The sequence below is a fragment of the Vigna unguiculata genome, chromosome 6, assembly GCF_037176805.1.
Source record: "Vigna unguiculata cultivar grain cowpea cultivar isolate G323 ecotype 2 chromosome 6, ASM3717680v1, whole genome shotgun sequence".
Lineage (NCBI taxonomy): Eukaryota > Viridiplantae > Streptophyta > Magnoliopsida > Fabales > Fabaceae > Vigna > Vigna unguiculata.
The window spans coordinates 30,666,542-30,689,187 of record NC_140797.1 but is presented as its reverse complement, the minus strand read 5'-3'; the positions used below and the strand labels follow the sequence as shown (position 1 = coordinate 30,689,187).

Sequence of the window (22,646 nt, the reverse complement as noted above, 5' to 3'; positions counted from 1 at the left end):
GATTGATTTGTGATTGTGTTTGTTGTGAGCTATTCATCTTTTATGTTTAGATAATTATTAAATGAGTTATTGCTTTTTCTCACCACATCTCTCCTTCTTTGCTTTTGTAAAATATTCAAAATTTTCTTTTGGTAATTTTGCACCGAAAAAAAAAAGTGTAAGTTAAATCCCCGAAATAGAGATAGTACCCTCTTATAACTAATAAAAATGTTTTTATATTAACAATTTTTTTCTCAATAATTAAAGTTTCATGTCGATATCATTCAACAAATAAATTATATTAAAACAACACATATATAGTATAACTTGCTAGCATATATTGACTAAAAAAAAGTAGGTTTATATTAAAAAAAAAACACTCTTTTCTATTTATGTTAATTAGAATATTCTTTCAAGATAACCCTAATTCTTGGTTAGAGTCCTAAAACAACACATGCATGTTGTTTACTTCTAATGCTAATTTTCTTTGTCAATGTGCCTTTTTTACTATCATTTGTGTCCTAACTATGCAAACAAAACACATGCATATACATATACACACACATAAAAGTTCAAACCTAACCTAAATACCAAAGTTCTGAAAATTAATTCCAAACATCTTTAGAAACTTACATAGCAGTGCACTTCACATGCATCATGTGCACATCACGTGACTGTGCAACCTTTTCCCACTTGGCTTCTCATTCATTAATTTATGGCCAATACACAAACATTTTGCAACTTTTGATTCCTTACCAATACATAACATCTTTTTCAGTTACTTTTATTAGCAATTAATAAAAAAATGCTTTGTGCATTAGATAGTGTATTAATGTCTCCTTGCTTCCCATAATGTCAGAAATAAATAAAGTTAATATTATTATTACATAAAATAATGTAAAATTGGTATGAAAAAGTAGGCATATTCTCTTTTCAGTTCTCTATGAAATTCCACATGCTATGGCACCTTGAAGTTGCAAAAATGTATTACTACACATACATCAATATCACCATTGCATCATTTTCATTGTCTCTCTCTAATATGGATAAGTTGTTCACAACATGCACATGCACCTCACATTCTTTCATATTTAATATTAATATCTCTCCATAACATAGCTATTTACTATATCTATTCTTTGACTTTCATGGGTCTTCTTTTATCTATGTATATGTGTTTTCTAAGTAATAAGGGTAAACCCTAATACTATGTATCATACACGTGTATAATTGCATATACGTACATGTATTTTTGGGATTTATATGGGTATTTTTTTTAAATATAAAAAAATGTGTAGAATTATCAAAGGTTAAAATAATTGATTTTGAGAAAATTTATAATGAAATTGTTTATTGATGGAATATTATTATGGTGCTGATCTGTAAATAGTTTTTATGTTCAATGTGAATCAAAATAATGATTGAAGAAAACACACCAAAATTACCCCTTATTGATTTTTTCTTTTGCAAAAAAAAAAAATAGTAATTTGTTTTGTATAAAATTAGAACGAACATATTACGAAATTAAAAGAAACGGTGAAAAAGATCATAATATATTGTTCTTGAAAATGAGAACTTGTTATTTAGAGGTAAATGTTTAATAGATATATTTTTATTCTCCCATTTAACATTTTTTTCTTATGTACTTCTAAATCTTTTAATTTAAAAAGAAGAAGAAGAAGTTAAAGTAAACAAAAAATTAGTGATAAAATACTTAATATTTTATAAAATAAAAGATTATTAACCCTAGTATTATTCTAGTATTATTCTGTAAATTATTAGATGTTGTAAGATTATGCTTCAGATATAACAGCTCGACAACAATTGTCCATATCCCTCTGAGTTCTGTTTGGGAGAATAACTAGTTTGTATTTTATTTCTTGTGAATGCAAAGAGAAATATTTTATTTTTTTATAATATTAAATTAAGAAAGTACTTTTTACATTTTCAGATACTAACTATATTTATTTTATTTATGATTAATTTAATAAAAAAATTGGCAAAAGACAACACATCATTCAAGATAGAATATCACACTCCAAATTGAAAATTCTGCAATTTGACAGTGCATTGGATGGTTTTTCTATACTGCATTTTCTATTCACCTTTTGTTTTTGGTTTGGGTAAAGTATTATTAGATTAGGGGTTGCATTTCAAAGGGTGAATTTTAAGTAAGATATTTTAATATTGTAGAAAAATTGTTGTTCCTTTATTTTTTTTTAAATTTAGAGTTATCAACTTAAATTCATAATAGTAATGTTTCGGGGTAGGGACCAAGAGCCTACTGGAAGAACCTCTTCACTTTACGCTATCCTTCTCCTCTCCCGTAACTTCAGCGAAATCCACTCCTAAGCTCGATCGGTTGGGATGACGATCGGGGTACCTGTCTAAAGTACTCCGATGCTTAAGTTAGAAAGGACCGATTGGTGAATCAGAATATCAGCTGTAATAAATGCGAATTTTAGATGTTCACCAACCTACCTTTGGACCCTATTTATAGCTTTCGACATGGGCCTATAATTAGGGTTTCTTAATCACGGCCCAATGATCCCTTAATGAAGATTAGTGACTCGTTTAACCGATAATTAAATGACTTAAATCATTTAACTGTGCGACCGAGGGCCGCTTGGCTGGGTTGATAACGTTACGTTTCCAACAAGCTAACAATCTGTGTTTTACCGATCAACAGACAGGTGCTTAAGAAGGTCCGCCGCTGCTGTTTCACCGATTAACCGATGGGTTCCCGAAGTTACAGGGTCCCTCGCTGTTGTTCTATCGATGAACCGATGGGCCCTCAAGGTTAGAGGGTCCACTGATGTTGTTCTATCGATGAACCGATGGGCCCTCAAGGTTAGAGGGTCCACCGCTGTTGTTCTACCGATGAACCGATGGGCCCTCAAGGTTAGAGGGTCCACCGATGTTGTTCTACCGATGAACCGATTGGCATGAAAGTGGTTAAGTCGTGACTTATATGTTCAACCGTTTGACCGATGTTCTGACATTTTATCTGTTTGACCGATGGTCTTATGCCTCGACGATGCTGTATGACTGTTCGTTTGACCGCAGGACCGATGGTCCCTTGAGGATTATCTTTGGCCGATTGACCGATGGGACATACAGTACAAGTAATATTTCTTGAAAAGTTTCATGAGATAGTAATATATTATCTTCTTTTCATCTTATTCCAACTTCCAAAATTATATTTGTGTCGTCCATGATTTTCCTTCTAAATTAGATTTTATAATTTCTTTTAAACTATATAATTTCATGTACCAAATAACATGTTATAGCATAAACACTTATATTTTTCAAAATTTAGTGAATAAGCATTTATTAGCATCATTAGTAAAAAAGTAGTTCAGTAGGTTTGTTCTCTTAGAATGAATTATTTAAATCTCTTTGTGTAGTTCATTCAAAAGACCATCCTACACCCATTGATGAATAACTAATTTATGAATAATCATTAGAACTAAGCTAAAGGAAATTTTGATATTTGGAATAAACGTATTCAAGTAATATATGTTGGTTTTTTCATGTAAAATATTTTGCTACTAACCTCACCTTTATATATATTATTTTTTTCTATAAATACTGTAAGCCTTCTTTTTCAGTACTGTAGAGTTTGGGCCTGGCCTTTTCGGAGGCCCAAGGCCCTGCCCTACAGAAGGACCCTATACCTTACCTTGTTCCCTCACTTTGCTCTTGTCACCTTTTCAGAAGCAACTTTCCTCTCCATCCCACACCTCTGCCCTCTGCTAGGGCACATCATCCACACGTCTCCAAGCTACCAAAACTCCTTTCGTGTTACAGGTAAGGGAACTTCGGAGCTTCTGGTCCGTTTACTTCCTTTTCCTCTCTGTTTGAAAGCGTTGGTCAAGTTAGGATTGAGATTCCTAACGTCGTTTTGCTTGAATCTTCACGTTTTCAGCCCTACTCGAGTTCCTGGAGCTGTGCTAACCCTTGGTTAAGGACTTTTGCTTTCTGTACCCAAAACAAAAGGTAAGGGAAGCTAGATCCATCTGTTTTAAGTTGTTTTTGGTCGTTCTCATGTTTATATGCATGCATGGTGTGTTTTGTTGAGAGAAATGGAGTTGCATGTGTGTTTGGGTGTGGATCCGAGCTGGTTCCGCCATTGCATGTGGGTGGACAGTGGTGAACTCTGCTATTTTCGCCCAAGCGAGCTTGTCTCGCCTAGGCGAGAGTACCAGAGAGCCCCCTGCCACGAGAACTCGCCTAGGCGGCCCTTTTTCGTCTTGAGCGACGCATAGTCTCGCTCAGGCGAGAAGGCCTCGCCTGAGCGAGATATCGTGAAGCCCCCACGTCGAGCGTCTCGCCTGGGCGAGAATTCGCTGTTTCAGGGAAGACAGCATCTCGCCTGAGCGAGAGTTCGTGAAGATCCCTCGTTGCATGTCTCGCCTGGGCGAGAATCCGCTGTGTCCGTGAGGCCAGCGTCTCGCCTGAGCGAGTTTGCGAATGTGTGCCATGTTGTCTTGGCTGTTTGGATGGTTTGTTGCATGTATGGTTTGGGTCATTCTCCCTAAATATGGTGTACGTGAATATGCTTGGGTGTTTGGGTTTTTATGAATGAAATTGACATGCTTGGTATGAGATTGATCATGGAGTTGTGGTTTCGTGATGTTTTAACATGAGAACTGTATGTATGAGATCAAGTGGTGGTTATGGTATGAGAAACATGATTCTGATGGTGTGATAGGCGTAATTCCATAAGTCCCATGGGGAGACTTTATGGTGGCGTGTAGTGTATATATTAAAATAAGGATTCAAGTAAGGATTGCATCCCGAAACTCTAAAGGGTCAGTGAGTCTCAAGTAGAGCAAACTGACCCAAGTGGTGAGAGTAGCGGGAGGCCCTAGTCTTTGGCAGGATAATGGCCTTAGACGCTTAAAGGCTAACCTCGTGAGTGGTAGGGTGAAACCCATTGGCAATGGCTCTGCAGAGCAGTAGAGGCCACCACGAGTGCAGGCATCCAGTGAATCCGATCTTAATATATGTATCCGGATAATTGAGTCATAGTGTCTTGCTTGTTTGCCATAACATGATCTATGTGCCTCTGTGTTGTATGTCTGGGAATGTTTATGCATTTATTCCTTTATACCATGATAAGTATTATATTACACTAGCTTACCCTTGCATTTTGTGTGTGTTCCTGTTATGTTTTCTCTTTTGCGATGATCACCTTCTGGTGGGAGCAGATGAGAGGGAGGCCCGAGATGAATCCGGGAGACGCAGCAGTGCAGCTTAGATCTTCGTGTCTGGATGTCTTAGGAGTAGTTTCGTGGCCATGAGGCCTTTTGTATCAGTTGCCGTGGTGGCAACCCTTTTGCAAGACTGTTAGACTTTTAGACTTGTGTTTCCTCTAAGTAATTCCGGATGACTGTAACAGTTACCATTTCTTTATCGTCTTGTTCATCTGAATGCTTCTCGTTATTATAATTGTGTGATACTTTATTTGATGGATTAATCTATTAAAAATGGGACGTCACACTTTTATGGTATCAGAGCCTTCGTTCCAAAGTGTCTATGGGCTATGTGTTTGCTTAGCTTTCGTTGTGTCTTCCTGTCATGTTTCGATGAGTTTCCAATCTAACCGAGTTTTGATGGTTCTTTCTGTGTGTCCAGTGTTATGGCACCCCCACGTATAGCTCCTCCTCAACCGACTCAGGGCGATGGGCAAGATCTGGCAAGGGCGATCGAGGCCATGGCTGCGGCTTTGACTCAGCAAAGCAATGCCATGATGCAACAGCATGAGGTGGCGATGCAGCGCCAGGAAGCCTCTCTTGAGCAGCAGAACTTCATGATGCAGCAGATGGAAGCTGCTAGGCAGGCTGCAGAGGATGCTCAGAGGCAGCATGTGGATGCTCTCCGCCAGTTAGGGGAGAATGCTGCTGGTGCACCAATGTATGGTCCTCATCCCCAACCTCCACCCCCTGAATGGAGTTTGGAAGACTTTTTGAAGCACCAACCTGCCAAGTTTGATGGCAAGAAGAGTCCTGACCAGGCGGACCAGTGGATGAAAGACATGGAGCGCATCTTTGATGCCAAGAGGTGCCCGGATGAGAGTCGACTGGCTTTCACTGTCTACATGCTCACTGGAGAGGCTGAGCATTGGTGGGCCAGCATGAAGCTGGTGATAGAAGAGAAGCACGAGGATATCACATGGGAAGCCTTCAAGAAGAGGTTCTTGTCTGAGTATTTCCCTGATAGCGTGAGGTACGCTAAGGAGGTTGAGTTCCTCCAGCTGACGCAAGGAAACAGGTCAGTGGCCGAGTACGCCGAGCAGTTCAAGCATCTGGGGCGTTTCTACACCATGCCGCTCGATGAGGAGTGGCACTGCAGGAAGTTTGAGAATGGTCTCAGAGGAGACATTCGGTTGATGGTAGCTCCACTGTCCATCAAGGATTTTGCGGCCTTAGTGGAGAAGGCCAGGGTCATGGAGCGAATGAAAGTAGAGGTGGAAGCTCAGCAGCAGCCACAGCAGAGAGTTAGCGGACCATCTGGGTCCAGGCCACGAGTTGAAGAAAGGAGGAAGCCTTATGCTAGACCACATCCACAGCCACAGGGGTCTAGAGGCTTTTCTTCCCCGCCCAGCAGGATTCAGTGCTATCATTGCGGAGGGCCGCATGGGAAGAATTTCTGCCCGCAGCTATCAGGTTTTCGCAGGTGCAACCATTGTGGCAGGGAGGGCCACTTTGGCAGGGATTGTCCTACTTTGAGGAGGGCTGTAGCACGACCCTCACCACACACTCCGAGTCAGAATTCAGGCCAGGCTCAGCAGAGAGGAGGAGGCAGCAGGCCTCAGGCTACAGGCAGGGTTTTTGCTATGACCGGGTCAGAGGCGGCAGGTGCAGGTAACCTTGTGTTTGGTTGTTGTTTGATATCTGGGAAGTCGTGTTGTGTGCTTTTTGATTCTGGAGCGACACACTCATTTGTGTCAGAGTCTTGTGTGCGGGAGTTGGGTCTGCCGGTGTGTGAACTACAGTTTGATCTCGTGGTATCGACTCCGGCATCTGGGTTAGTTAGGACTTCTTCAGTGTGTTCTAGATGTCCAGTTGAGGTAGAGGGACGCGTATACAAGGTCAACCTCATATGCCTCCCTCTGCAAGGGCTAGATGTGATCTTGGGAATGGATTGGCTCTCTGCCAATCACGTTCTCATCGACTGCCGGGAGAAGAAGTTGTTGTTCCACAACTCGGAGGAGCCTGAGCTGCTATCATCTCATGGGGTTATGAAGGAAATCCGGGACGGTGCACAGTGTTATATGGTCTTTGCCAGGATAGAGGTTGAGAAAGAGGAGAGGATAACAGTAATACCAGTGGTCAGGGACTTTGAGGATGTGTTTCCCGAAGAGGTACCAGGTTTGCCTCCGAGGAGAGAGGTTGAGTTCTCCATAGACTTGGTACCAGGAGCCGGTCCTGTATCGATAGCTCCTTACCGCATGGCGCCAGCAGAGTTGGTGGAGTTGAAGAAGCAGATAGAGGAATTGCTTGAGAAACAGTTTATACGGCCGAGTGCTTCGCCGTGGGGAGCGCCTGTTTTGCTTGTGAAGAAGAAAGACGGTGGCTCAAGGTTGTGTGTGGATTATAGGCAGCTGAACAAGCTGACTATCAAAAACAAGTACCCCTTGCCAAGAATAGATGATTTGATGGATCAGCTTCATGGGGCGTCAGTGTTCTCCAAGATTGATCTCCGGTCAGGTTATCACCAGATTTTGGTGAAGGCAGAAGATGTTGAGAAGACTGCTTTCAGATCCAGATACGGGCATTATGAGTATGTGGTCATGCCATTCGGTGTGACTAATGCCCCGGCTTTGTTCATGGATTACATGAACCGGATCTTCCGTCCGTTTTTAGACAAGTTTGTCGTGGTCTTCATAGACGACATTCTCATCTACTCCAGGACGCTTGAGGAACATGCCGAGCATCTGAGGATAGTGCTTAGCATCTTGAGGGAGAAACAACTGTTTGCCAAGTTGTCAAAGTGTAACTTCTGGATGAGAGAGGTGCAGTTCTTGGGGCACGTTATATCAGCTCAGGGAATAGCTGTGGATCTAGCTAAGGTAGAGGCTGTGATACAGTGGGAATGTCCCAAGACGGTGACTGAGATTCGGAGCTTCGTGGGTTTGGCTGGCTACTACAGGAGATTTATAGAGGGGTTCTCCAAGATAGTAGCACCCCTGACACAGCTAACCAGGAAAGATCAGCCGTTTGCATGGACTGATAGATGTGAAGAGAGCTTCAGGGAGCTTAAGCAGAGGTTGACGAGTGCTCCAGTGTTGGTAATCCCGGATGTGAGTAAACCCTTTGAGGTTTACTGTGATGCCTCTCATCAGGGCCTTGGGTGTGTCTTAATGCAGGAGAGGAAAGTGGTGGCTTATGCTTCAAGGTAGTTGAAGGCTCATGAGAAGAACTACCCCACTCATGACCTAGAGTTGGCAGCGGTGGTTTTTGCTTTGAAGATATGGAGGCACTACTTGTATGGTGCACAGTTTCGTGTGTTTAGTGACCACAAGAGTTTGAAGTACCTCTTCGATCAGAAAGAGTTAAATATGAGGCAGAGGCGGTGGATAGAGTTTTTAAAGGACTATGACTTCGAACTTCTCTATCACCCAGGGAAGGCGAATGTGGTGGCAGACGCATTGAGTAGGAAGACAGTGCATGTGGCACACTTGATGATGAAAGAGTTAGAGTTGCTTGAGAGTTTCAGGGACATGAAGCTACAGTTTGAGTTGGAGCCGGAATTCATTAGGTGTAGCACCTTGGTTATATCTAGTGACTTCTTGGGCTTAATCAGGGAGAGACAAGCAACGGATGTTAGTCTACAGAAGGTAAAAGAGTTACTGGGGTCAGATCAGGCCAAGGAGTTTGCCTTGGGCAGTGATGGTGTGTTGAGGTTCAGAGGCAGAGTTTGTGTACCAGAGGATGTCGAGTTGAGGAAGTTGATCCTTGAGGAAGGACACAAGAGTTGTCTTAGTCTGCACCCTGGCATGACTAAGATGTACCAAGACCTCAAGGAGAGCTTTTGGTGGCAGGGCATGAAAAAGGAGGTTGCACAGTTTGTATCGGCCTGTTTGACTTGTCAAAAGGCAAAGGTGGAGCATCAGAAACCCGGTGGAACGCTTCAACCCTTAGATATTCCGGTGTGGAAGTGGGATAGCATAGCTATGGATTTTGTTACCCACTTGCCTCGCACCGTGAGAGGACATGATGCTATCTGGGTAGTGGTGGATCGTTTGACGAAGAGTGCTCACTTTTTGGCGGTGAATCTCAGAATGTCTATGACCAAGTTGGCCCAGCTCTACATCCGAGAGATAGTGAGACTTCATGGAGTGCCTAGTAGCATAGTGTCTGACAGAGACCCCCGGTTCACTTCCAGGTTCTGGCAGGCACTGCAGGAGGCTTTGGGTAGCAGATTGAGGATGAGTTCTGCTTACCATCCTCAGACGGATGGCCAGTCAGAGAGAGTGATTCAGTCCTTGGAGGACTTGTTGAGGACTTGTATCTTGGACCATCTTGGTAGTTGGGACGAGGTGTTACCGCTAGTGGAGTTTACCTATAACAACAGTTACCAAGCGAGTATAGGGATGGCGCCTTATGAGGCTTTGTATGGGAGGAGGTGTAGGACTCCTTTATGTTGGTACCAGGATGGTGAGTCAGTTTTGGTTGGACCAGAGTTGTTGCAACAGACCACAGAGAAGGTGCAGTTAGTAAGAGACAGGTTGCAAGCATCACAGAGTCGGCAGAAGGCATATGTAGACCGAAGAAGGAGGCCCCTAGAGTTTGAGGCAGGGGAGCACATGTTCTTGAGGGTGACCCGAACCACTGGTGTGGGGAGGGCTATCCGCTCAAGGAAGTTGTCTCCTAAGTTCTTGGGCCCGTATCAGATCTTGAGAAGGATAGGGCCCGTAGCTTATGAGATAGCATTACCACCCCAGTTAGCTAATCTACACCCAGTCTTTCATGTTTCACAGCTACGGAAGTACGTGTTTGACCCATCGCATGTCTTGGAGGCGGAGGATGTGGAAGTCAGGGAGAATCTTCAGGTTGTAGTACAGCCCATGGCTATAGAGGACCGCCAAGTGAAGGAGCGCAAGGGGAGAGCCGTCAGTCTTGTTAAAGTCATATGGGACCGGAGGACGGGTGACTCTACTTGGGAGCTAGAGGAGGAGATGAGGAGTTCATATCCGCATCTGTTCTGGTAAGTCTAATTTTTCGAGGACGAAAAATTTTGTTGTTGGGGAGATATTGTAAGCCTTCTTTTTCAGTACTGTAGAGTTTGGGCCTGGCCTTTTCGGAGGCCCAAGGCCCTGCCCTACAGAAGGACCCTATACCCTACCTTGTTCCCTCACTTTGCTCTTGTCACCTTTTCAGAAGCAACTTTCCTCTCCATCCCACACCTCTGCCCTCTGCTAGGGCACATCATCCACACGTCTCCAAGCTACCAAAACTCCTTTCGTGTTACAGGTAAGGGAACTTCGGAGCTTCTGGTCCGTTTACTTCCTTTTCCTCTCTGTTTGAAAGCGTTGGTCAAGTTAGGATTGAGATTCCTAACGTCGTTTTGCTTGAATCTTCACGTTTTCAGCCCTACTCGAGTTCCTGGAGCTGTGCTAACCCTTGGTTAAGGACTTTTGCTTTCTGTACCCAAAACAAAAGGTAAGGGAAGCTAGATCCATCTGTTTTAAGTTGTTTTTGGTCGTTCTCATGTTTATATGCATGCATGGTGTGTTTTGTTGAGAGAAATGGAGTTGCATGTGTGTTTGGGTGTGGATCCGAGCTGGTTCCGCCATTGCATGTGGGTGGACAGTGGTGAACTCTGCTATTTTCGCCCAAGCGAGCTCGTCTCGCCTAGGCGAGAGTACCAGAGAGCCCCCTGCCACGAGAACTCGCCTAGGCGGCCCTTTTTCGTCTTGAGCGACACATAGTCTCGCTCAGGCGAGAAGGCCTCGCCTGAGCGAGATATCGTGAAGCCCCCACGTCGAGCGTCTCGCCTGGGCGAGAATTCGCTGTTTCAGGGAAGACAGCATCTCGCCTGAGCGAGAGTTCGTGAAGATCCCTCGTTGCATGTCTCGCCTGGGCGAGAATCCGCTGTGTCCGTGAGGCCAGCGTCTCGCCTGAGCGAGTTTGCGAATGTGTGCCATGTTGTCTTGGCTGTTTGGATGGTTTGTTGCATGTATGGTTTGGGTCATTCTCCCTAAATATGGTGTACGTGAATATGCTTGGGTGTTTGGGTTTTTATGAATGAAATTGACATGCTTGGTATGAGATTGATCATGGAGTTGTGGTTTCGTGATGTTTTAACATGAGAACTGTATGTATGAGATCAAGTGGTGGTTATGGTATGAGAAACATGATTCTGATGGTGTGATAGGCGTAATTCCATAAGTCCCATGGGGAGACTTTATGGTGGCGTGTAGTGTATATATTAAAATAAGGATTCAAGTAAGGATTGCATCCCGAAACTCTAAAGGGTCAGTGAGTCTCAAGTAGAGCAAATTTGGCAGGATAATGGCCTTAGACGCTTAAAGGCTAACCTCGTGAGTGGTAGGGTGAAACCCATTGGCAATGGCTCTGCAGAGCAGTAGAGGCCACCACGAGTGCAGGCATCCAGTGAATCCGATCTTAATATATGTATCCGGATAATTGAGTCATAGTGTCTTGCTTGTTTGCCATAACATGATCTATGTGCCTCTGTGTTGTATGTCTGGGAATGTTTATGCATTTATTCCTTTATACCATGATAAGTATTATATTACACTAGCTTACCCTTGCATTTTGTGTGTGTTCCTGTTATGTTTTCTCTTTTGCGATGATCACCTTCTGGTGGGAGCAGATGAGAGGGAGGCCCGAGATGAATCCGGGAGACGCAGCAGTGCAGCTTAGATCTTTGTGTCTGGATGTCTTAGGAGTAGTTTCGTGACCATGAGGCCTTTTGTATCAGTTGCCGTGGTGGCAACCCTTTTGCAAGACTGTTAGACTTTTAGACTTGTGTTTCCTCTAAGTAATTCCGGATGACTGTAACAGTTACCATTTCTTTATCGTCTTGTTCATCTGAATGCTTCTCGTTATTATAATTGTGTGATACTTTATTTGATGGATTAATCTATTAAAAATGGGACGTCATAAATACCATAATACTCTTTTTCTTAAATATCTCCATAGAACCAATGAACTTTGATTCTTTGGACAAATCTACTAAAGTCTACCTATTATTTTTCTTTATATAATCAATTTAAGTCCAATAGTCTTATCCAAAAGTTTTTGCATTAAAAGTACTAGTGAATTCTAAAAAGCTTATTAGATTATTTTTAGTTAGGTAAGTGTAAAAATCATTACCAAAAGAAATTTTATTTTTTTCTTTTACTTTCCAGTCCCCACACATGACTTCACTATTATATTATTAACCTTTAAATGGAATATATTCTCAAAGACTCAATATTTTCAGTACATCACTTAAGAATAAAAACCCTACAAACAACTATGTTTATCCTAAGAACATGTTATTAAAAGTTTTAGAACCTATTTTTCTTGGGATCAAGTAATATTATCATATACCCCCACACTTTTACAGTGTGTTTAAATAAGAAAATGTAAAAGTATAATTCATTCATAGAAAAATTGAAATTTTTATGATAAAATATGTTGTTTTGGAAAGAAAATTTTCATATTATAAAATCCCTGTCTTTTCTCTTTGTATTTTCTTCTTAACTTGATCTTGGTCGAGGTTAATTAACTTGACTAAGAACAAGACATAATTAACTTGGCTAAGATCGAAGTGTTATAATCTCAACATTTTTTTTTTATAAATATCGACAAAGGATTCTTTCAAACAAAAGCCAAGCCTATTTATTTTTCAGCCAACATCATCAAATTTATTTTATTGTTGGTGTTAGGTCGAGTTTATTTCCCAACAAACATTAGACAATATTTTCTTAATCAACATTAACAATGTTCTTTGACTAGTGTTAGACACTTTCTTTTCCTAATTTGTGTGAACTCGGGTTAATTTATGTGAATCGAGTTAAGGTTTAAACCAATATCAATTATAGTTATTTTTTGGGCATAATTCATTATTATTTCTTGAACAATGTTCGTTAGGATTTTTCTGGCCAACGTTGAGAAGATTTCTCTGTAATTGACATTGACTATGGTTTTTTTTTTTTTCTTGATGTTAATAGAAATATTTTTATATTCGTTGTTAGGATTATTTTATTGTTGTAGATCATTATTATTTAGATTTTTCTCAACCATTGTTAAGGAGATTATTTTTTGGAAGATGTGAAATAGATTTTCTTGATTGACGTTTATTGTAATTTTTTCATCGATATCTACAATGGTTTTTTTTTTTTACCAACAAAATAAATATTATTCTTTGTCAATAATTTATTAGAATTTTTTTCTTATGTTGATTGTGTAATACCCTACTATTGGTATTAAAGTACTACTAATCACTTTACTAATCGTTTCATAGCAGTCAGATAATTGATATTATTAGTATGTTTAGAATCCTCCTTTGAAATTAGGTTAGTATAATTTTCCCAGGTCATAGGTTAGCATGTTTCCCTCTAATCGTTTTCTGTGTTCGTTATTTTATTATGGTTCCCTCTTACATTCAGTATCACTAAATTGATCTCAACTATATTCCATACAAAAATAATAATCTCAGACATAATTAATATTATTAATAAGAAAATTAAATTATATTAAGAGACCTCAGTTCGATTTTTAATTCATTAATTCATTGTTGAAATTAATAATATTAGTTACTTGAATTCTCAACATTACGAAAAAAAAAATATATAAATTTTGGCAACTATCAACTAATGTCATCTCTAAAATCCCTATTATACATTATCATCAACTAAATAATCTTCTCTGTAACATATTTATGATAATGTCCAACAACAGTCTTATAATTGTTTTCACTTCTTGATTGCCAAATAGTAGAAGTCCTCATGGTTCAACTCGAACAATTTAGCAGGCACAATGTTCATTTCAATCTTCAACATAATGTTCTTTTACAACATCTTCAACACAATGTTAAACAATTCATTTACAATAAAAGTCTGTCCATAGTCGTAGAAAACTAGTTCTAAACCTGACTCTGGTCATGTTTCACTACTTGGTCCTCTTGTTCCTCTCATTTAGCTATTTCAACATCTGATAAAAGTGTCACATGATCATCATAGTTAGTATAACGTACCATTCATTCCATTGAACTACCAATGGAAAAACCAGAAAAACCAGGGAAAGAAAAGGAACTCTCACTAAGTTGTGTCAGTAAATCAGAAATAGTATTGAGCTGTGCAGAATGACAGTGTCTCTAAAACTACTAAAATCATGTTTCCATCCATGGCTTTGGCAGTGAAGATCCGAATACTTGGTGGAGCAGTATTTTCTCCCTTTTGCTTAGCTTGTTTATGCCATAGCCTCGAAAAACTCCTAATTTCAATGCTTCTCTTCCTTCTTCCACAGCCCTTTTCCTCACAGCGGTCAATAAAGAAGAACCATGAGGAGTTTCACTGTTTCCAGTTTTTGGTGTTTCATGTACCATCTTCTCTTCCCCTGCTTTCTCCTCAGGTAGTAGAGTCTTGGCTCCATTGGCACTACTTCCTGCACAATCATCACGGTCCCTATTACCCCACCATTTATTTGAAGTGGCTGATAAGCCTTCTGACGGAAATCCAGACTTGAATTCATCCATTGTTGTCATTGCTTTGTTCAAGCCAGCATTAGCCACATTCTGCGTCCGTGCACTTTCCACATTCTTGTTTCCTTGCTGCGGCGAATTCTGAAGCACTGTAATACCTTGTGCTTTGGCCCTCTCATCATTTGTTTGTTGAAAAACACTGCCGTCAAAAATGGTAGGCAAGAAGATTAGCAAAAACTTTCTATGTTCTCTTACTTGAGCAACATTGACAGCACTCCAAAATTACCATCAACTGAACTGAGAACCAAAAAGAATCCTACAAGAGTACTTTAGGTCACCAAATTGGCAACCGCAAGAAATAACCGAACAGATTTTAAGATTATTCTCCAACCAAGAGGTGTTAGACATTTGACACCAGCATAAACGGCACATTAGAAAAAGCAAGCATGGCTTCTTTAATCCATTTACAATTTCGTAGACAACCAAAAAAAAGTACTCCGACAAATCCAACATTTACCAAAAGTACCAAAGAAGTCTACTATTCAAAGTTGGTGTAAAAAAATGGCAATTGGTTCAAAGAAACAAACAAACTGCTATGTGTGTGTGAGAAAAGAGGAATCAAATGAGTATGGAAGTGTAACTCTGTAAAATTATTATTGAAATATGAGCTTATCACAATGGATGGTGGTTGTTTACCCCAGGAATCACTCGGGACCAAATTATGGACGAATGTTGCATAACCAGATGGGGGCTGTTTGTAGATAGAGAATGTAGGGTTGAGTATGATCTGGCGCGAATCTGCATACAGTTTCATTAATTCGCTCGTCAAAATGTTTTCCGCTGGGCGAACAAACCTTTTGCATAAAAGTGAAATTTGGCCGAAAGTTTGTTTAGCTGGTCGAGAATCATGTCTCGCTGGTCGAGAGACATTAAAATCTTGCGAATTATGTATGTTTAGATGCTATAAATTTACAGTTGCTTGCTCATTAATTAATAAGGAATATTTGTGTCACCCAAAAGGGGACCATTGCTTATAATTAATGACATTAAAGTAATACTTAGTAAATATGTTTGTATATTCAAAGATAGCATGCATGTAGACTTAAGTATGATTGATTGCCTATTAAAGTATGTTTATTTTAGCCTCTTAATTGTATGGAAATTTGTCAATTTAAGCATCTCTCAAAGGTGAACTTAAATAAATGATTTGTATGGTTATATGTCAGTTTAAGCGTCACCCAAGGGTGAACTTAAATGCATGACTAGTGTAGTTATGGGTCTAAATCCATTAAATTTATCAAAACATTAATGTGTGTGAGCTTATATATTTTTTCCAGCTTCCATGAATATGTTTGGTTTGGACAGTGGTGTGATCAAGTTCAATGGTTTAAACTATGTTGATTGGTATGAACAAATCCAGTTTCAATTTGGTGTGTTTGATTTAGATTTAGTTATGCATGAGATGTCCCCAACCATCATTGAGACCAGTACAATAGATGAAAAGTTTCTTTATAAGGCTTGGCAAAGGTCTAACATATTGTCTTTGAACTTGATGTGCATGACCATGGCAGAAAATGTGAAGCTATCTAGGCCCAAGACTGAAAATGCAAAGGGATTTTTAAAGTTGATCAAGGAGTATTCACAACCGGACATTATTGATTGTGAGAACTCTCAAGCTAACAACAGATAAATTGGTTTATGGTCACAGTCCATTCATGATCATGTAATAGGAATGACAAATATAGCTGGAAAGCTGAATCTATGGGAATGAAGGTGAATGAATCTTTTCTGGTCCAGTTTATTATGCATTCTCTACCCCTTGAGTTTGGTCAGCTCCAAGTGATTATAACATACTTAAGGATAAATGGAACTTTCAAAAATTAAAGCCATGCTAGTTCAAGAGGAATGAAGGCTCAAGAAAATGAAAGATCATTCAATTCATCTCATGATGATACTAGCTCCTGTAAAGCCAATCCAGGAAACAAGGACAAAGCCCCATTGAAAGTTATCAAGAAGGACCATAAATGCTTCTTTTGCAAGAAGGTGGATCACTTCAAAAAGGATTGTCTGAAAAGAAAATTTTTGTTTGAAAAGAAATGTACATTTTATGTTCATGTAAGTTTTGAAACAAATATTATTGAAGTACCTAATAATACTCGGTGGTTGGATTTACGAGCTACCACTCATGTTTCTAATATTATGCAGGGAATTCTTTCAATTCAGCCCATAAAAGGAACTGAAAAGTATTTATATATAGGGAACAAAATGAAGGCACAAATAGAAGGAATAAGGACTTATATATTGTTTCTAAAGACGGGCTATTGTCTAGATCTTGAAAAGTGTCTCTATGTTCTTGGTTGTGCTAGGAATTTGATTTTTGTTGCAAAGTTGGATTGTTTAGGTTTTAATTTTAAGATTGGAAATAGTGTATTTCATTTGTATAAACATAAATACTAATATGGTTCTGGTACTTTATATGATGGTTTATACCATTTGAATCTTAATGTTAGTTTTATTCATTCCCTATTTAAATGTTGAACATGTTTCTAGTAGCAAGTGTAATGTACAAAATGAAAATTTTGCTTTCTTATGGCATCAAAGATTAGGTCATGTATCCAAAAATGATGATGAGGTCGGTGAAAAATGATATCTTACCTTAATTGGATTTTGGTGACCGGGATGCATGTGTGGATTGTCTAACGAAGATAAACAAACATGTTTAAAGGAAACGAAGATGAAGCCATAACCAAGGGAACACTTAAACAGAGACGAATTCACTAATTAAGCAAGGAATCTCTAAAATTAAAATTAAGATTCAAATGGTATAGACCATCACATAAAGTACCAGAACTATAATAGTACGTATGTTTATACAAATGAAAAACACCCTTTCCCATCTTAAAATTAAAACCTAAATAATCAAACTCTACAATATTCCTAGCACAACCAAGAACATAGAGACACTTTTTGAGATCTAGACAATAGCCAATATCTAGAATCAATTTATCCTATTCCTTCTATTCGTGCCTTCATTCTTTTTCCCATATATAAATATACCTTTAGTACCTTTTATAGGCTAGATTGAGAGAAGTCTCTGCATAATATTAGAAACATGAGTGGTAACTCTAGATTCTAACCACTAAGTATTATTAGATACTTCAATAATATTTGTTTCAAAACTTACATAAACATACTTTTCAAACCAAGATTTTTTGTACACACAATCCTTCTTGAAGTGATCCACCTTCTTGCAAAAGAAGCATTTGTGGTCTTTCTTGATTCTACCCTCATTAACTTTCATTGGGGCTTCATCCTTCTTTCTTGAATTCGCTTTACTGGAGCTAGCACCATCATGAGTCATGAGATCAATTGAATGATCCTTCATTTTCTTGAGTTTTTCTTCCTCTTGAACTAGCAATACTTTAATCTCTTGAAAGTTCCATTTATCCTTAAGGGTGTTATAATTCACCTGGAATTGACCAAACTCATAAGGAAGAGAGTTCATAATAAACTATACCAAAAAAGATTCATTCACCTCCATTTCCATAAACTGCAACTTTGCAACTATATTTACCATTTTTGTTACATGATCATGAATGCGTTGTGACCATTCAAATTTCTTGGTTGTCAGCTCACTCGTGAGAATTCCCACAATGGACTTATCAATAATGTCCAATTGTGAATACTCCTTGATCAACCTTAAGAATCCCTTTGCATTTTCAGTCTTGGGCATAAATGGCGTCACATTTTCTGCCATGGTCATGCGCATCCAGTTTAAAGACAGCATGTTAAACCTTTGTCAAGCCTTATAAAGAGACTTTTTATTTGTTGTACTGGTCTTATTGTTGACTGGGATCAGGGATGGAAAAATACTGGTGCTCGTGAGTATCTGCGGATAAAATCCACACGGATAGTTGGTATCCGCAGGTATTTATTACACCCAAGTAATGGGTAGCGGGTATTTAATACCGGTTTATAAATAGGTCGGGTGCGAGTATTATACTACTCGTAACTACGGTATCCATTACCCACAAAAAATTGAAATTTAATTTAAATTTTATTAGATTAAATTTAATTAAAATTAAAATTTAATTTATATTCAATTTACTTATATTTTATTTTATATGTTTCTGTAATTTTATTTTAAAATTTTATAAAATATCCTTTTTAAATATTCACGAGTATCCACGAGCTTTAAAAAACTCGCATGTATGTTTATGTTTCAAATGAGTACCCGACGGGTACGGGTAATTTTTTTTGTTGCAGATCGGCTTGTGAGTAGGCATTATCCGTCCCCAACCCAACTCGTTGCCATCCCTAACTGGGGGCATCTCATCCATATCTATAGCTAAATCTAAATCAAACACACCTAAATGAAACTGGATTTTTTTTATACCAAATAGCATAGTTTAAATCATTGATTTTGACCACACCACTACCTAGACCAAACATATTCATGGAAGCTGGAAAGAATATATAAGCTCACACACATTAATGCTTTGATAAATTTAATGATAGTGGCACGAGGAAGAGGTCATAGCAACCCAAAAGGAAATGGTGGCCGAAGTAGGCATCCTGAATGTTCATATTATAGGAGAATGGGTCATACCCAAGAAAAATGTTATTCATTGCACAGTTTCTAGACAAAGATGCTCATTATCTGATTATTAACAATCTAGAGTTTATGATCAAGAGTACCAAGAACTTTTGGAGTATATGTTTGAAAAATCTACCAATCTTGGTCAATCCTTTTCAAGGCCAAATGTATCGACAACATGCATTTCTCAAACAGGATTCTAGATTCAAGTGCCTCAGACCATGTCTCTAGTAACATTTCTTCATTTCCTCATTTTATTAGTGTTGCCAATGGATGCACAAGATAGGTATGAATTTGCACATAGTGCTTGAATTCGGTGCACTCATCAATGGAATGTTCGACACTTGGGTGGAGACCACATTTGTCATTGGTTGTACTCACACCTCGGCAATCCAACTTCAAGGAATGCTCCCATAATAAACATAATGGAGCTTCGAATTTCATTCACCCTCCTCACTAATGTGATTGCTCAAGCTTCAATAGCATTCGTTGAAGTGTGCCCAGAGAGCAGATTGTCCTAACACTAGGCTTATCCTCCTGAAACCCTAGCCCAAAAGCTCCATATGTAATGGGTGGTGGGGAATCCCAAACAAAAGCTCCATCTTACACTACTATCCAAGAAGTTGATGTTGACAAGGCCAAGGCAAGCTGGAAATTTTAGAGGAAAGGCTCAGGGCCATTGAAGATGATGTAAGTTATGGTTTTGAGGATTGTACAGGACTATGCCTGGTGCTAGATGTATTGATTCACTCCAAATTCAAGGTGTCAGACTCTGAGAAATACAGAGGAACCACATGTCCCAAGAGCCACCTCACTAAGTACTACAAGAAGATGGTTGCACATGCACATGACGACGAACTGTTGATACACTTTTCAGAAGACAGTCTAGCTAATATGGAGCTTAATTGGTATATGCATCTCAAGTATGTTGTTTCAAAAGAATAAGTGCTGATATTGACGAAAAAAATTTTGGTTTCAAAAGAATAGTCAAAACTAATGGCAATGAATAAACTTTACTAGACTTGAAAACTTACCTCTTGGTGCCACTAATCAAAACCATTGTCACAGGGCCCTGTAACACCACACTTTAAACCCCACCTACATAAAATTAAAATGATACTCATAAAACACTAAATCAAATTTGTCAAAACCACAGCATGTGACTGTTTCCAGAAGCTTGTCTAAGGACATAAGCAATATATCAAAGTTCCTATGTACGAGCACATGACCAAGTACCAAAACTATTACATATTCTTAGTTAAGCTGTTGAGGTAAAAAAAGAAAAAGTAACACTAACATCATAACCAGGAGTGAATAGTGAAAACAATGAACAGATAGTGTGATGTAAATTATCTGTTCAGAAGTGATAAAATACGATAAGAACTCAATCTAAACCTAAGTAGCTTCCCTACAAAATTTGTTGTCCTTGGCCAGAAAGAAAAAAAAAAAATTATAGCAAAGCATATTCTTTATTTTCTTATTTCTTTGTGATCTATCTGAGCGTTTCTAAGATAAACTAACCCATGCTTTTTTCAATTATTCACACCTCCCTACCCTATAAAAGAAATATTTTTCACCCAAAATTTCATCTGATAAACTGTTTTTCTCACTTAAAATTTTCAAATTTTACTTCCAGATTTCTAGATTCTCAGCATATTGTTGCTTCAATTCCTATTTCACCTTTTGTTGCTCAACATGCCAAAATTTTGGAAGATTGCGTAACGATTACCACTAGAAAAAACTAAAAGAAAAATAAAAGTCAGATACCAAAGAGGTAAATTTTGTGGGTTCTTCCTAACAGGTTTGGTAATTACGTTCTTTTTAGCTGTTATAAAAATTATAAATTCAATTACAACAGAAAAAAAAAAAAAACTTGATGAAAGGGATTGTCGGAATATGAAACTGAAACATTTTTCAAAGAAAAAAGAATTCTGAAGAAACGCCCAGAAGCAGAAATCTTAAGATTTTGTATTACGAAGTAAAAAAAATTGCATTTTGAAGCGAGTAGGAGGAAGAAAAGATTGAGGGTTTTGCGAATTATTACCTGATATTAAGAACAATTGAATTGATCAGAGTAGCGTGCGTGTCTGCTATTTATTTAGTTTCAACTTGTGTTATGCATCGGCGTCTGAAGCTTAAACTGAACTGATGTGAGACGTTGTGTCAATTCTATATAGGCCAAGGAATTTACCATAATGATCTCACCATTAGGGTTATTGTCACGAATACAAAGAAAAAAAAAAGTTTATTTAGTTTAACATTATTGAAAACTGAATTTTTTTAAGACTAAATTTTGATATAATTAATTCATATATGTATATAATCTAATTTAATAATTAATAATTTAGTTATTGAACTAAAACTTTTCATAGAATAAATTAAGTTTATGCTTTTTTTATCAAAATTCAAATTACTTAATTATTTATTAAAAACTTAATTTAAAGTATGATAGTTTTTTAAAAGATAATTACATGACTAATACAAATATTCATTCAGAAATATATAATTTATTTTAAAATGGATATATATATATATATATATAAATTGAAGTATTTACCGATTATATGGTTATAATTTAATATTTATAATAATATTCAATACAGTAACTCAATTTTTTGTTAATATTAAAAATAAGCTTTGGCATAAACACAAAGTAAAGGAGATAAAGAGTTAAATCAAAATGATATTGATTCGTGCATCGAATACAACAATACGCGAAATGTTGATGATATGTTTATTTCGAAAACAATAAAATATATGCATCGAATACAACACTATCCGTTACATTCATGATACATTTATTTTAAGAATAATAAAATATTATATATGGTATATACATATTATAGATTAAATATTTAATAATAAATATTGATAAAATCCTAAAATATCGAAATATATGTCAGATACTCATAAATTATTTAAATTAAAATATCAATACATAATTGAGTGAAAAAAATAATAGTTATAATTCAATAATGTAATCATTTCTCACATGCGTGACGGATAAAGATGCCTAGAGAAGATTTCTCACATGATTAAGATATTTATTTTTAAAATTTCAATAATTTAAGACCAAGATTTCAAAAAAAAAAAAAAACAATTTAATGAATGTATCCTTGTGACTACTCCCCTGCCTCAAACAGTTCACAAAACAACAACTGAACATTTTTATTAGCTGCAATACATCACCAGCATAACCAATCCTCAACTTTTGTTTTCTGTTCTTCAAAAACAAAGTCACAAAATTTATACATCCTGAAAATATTTAAAACAAAATTTGGTTGGTTCATTAGCTTTAGAATTTGTCTTTTACAAGTATAAGTTTGTTATCTTTTTGTAGTGATTCTTTAGTTCCAAATACTGAAGGAAACAAACAAGACGCACAAGTAAGGAGAAAATATAGCAG

At 37.9% G+C, this 22,646-nt stretch overlaps 1 protein-coding gene and 1 long non-coding RNA gene across 4 annotated transcripts; one reads left to right on the top strand and one right to left on the bottom strand.

Annotated features, from left to right (window-relative positions):
* Nucleotides 1-3,660: 3,660 nt before the first annotated feature.
* Nucleotides 3,661-5,417, top strand: LOC114168636 (uncharacterized). Its single transcript, XR_014995733.1, has 3 exons — nt 3,661-3,789; nt 3,908-3,978; nt 5,193-5,417. It is a non-coding gene; the product is annotated as an uncharacterized LOC114168636 (long non-coding RNA).
* An 8,535-nt stretch (nt 5,418-13,952) lies between these two features.
* Nucleotides 13,953-21,433, bottom strand: LOC114188906 (uncharacterized). 3 transcript variants are annotated; one of them, XR_014995912.1, is made up of 5 exons: nt 21,285-21,375; nt 20,275-20,338; nt 17,838-18,112; nt 14,262-14,842; nt 13,953-14,153 (listed from the first exon to the last, which is right to left on the bottom strand). XR_014995912.1 is itself a non-coding variant. In XM_085675176.1 (4 exons), exons 3-4 carry the CDS (start codon nt 18,026-18,028, stop codon nt 14,332-14,334), a joined length of 702 nt encoding a protein of 233 aa, XP_085531302.1. In that variant the 5' UTR covers nt 18,029-18,112; nt 20,275-20,338; nt 21,285-21,375; the 3' UTR covers nt 13,953-14,331. The 3 variants fall into 3 exon arrangements, 2 of the variants coding, with proteins under 2 accessions (XP_085531302.1, XP_027933375.2); XM_085675176.1 differs by having other exon boundaries at nt 13,953-14,842; XM_028077574.2 differs by lacking the exon at nt 17,838-18,112 and having other exon boundaries at nt 13,953-14,842; nt 21,285-21,433.
* Nucleotides 21,434-22,646: the final 1,213 nt, after the last annotated feature.

Excerpts from the sequence above, each read along its gene's own strand:
- LOC114188906 (XM_085675176.1), bottom strand. The coding sequence starts at position 18,028 with ATGAAGGATCATTCAATTGATCTCATGACTCATGATGGTGCTAGCTCC. Across the intron at positions 14,843-17,837 it reads AAAAAATCTTGGTTTGAAAA|TGTTTTTCAACAAACAAATG; the intron begins GTATGTTTATGT and ends TTTTGACGGCAG.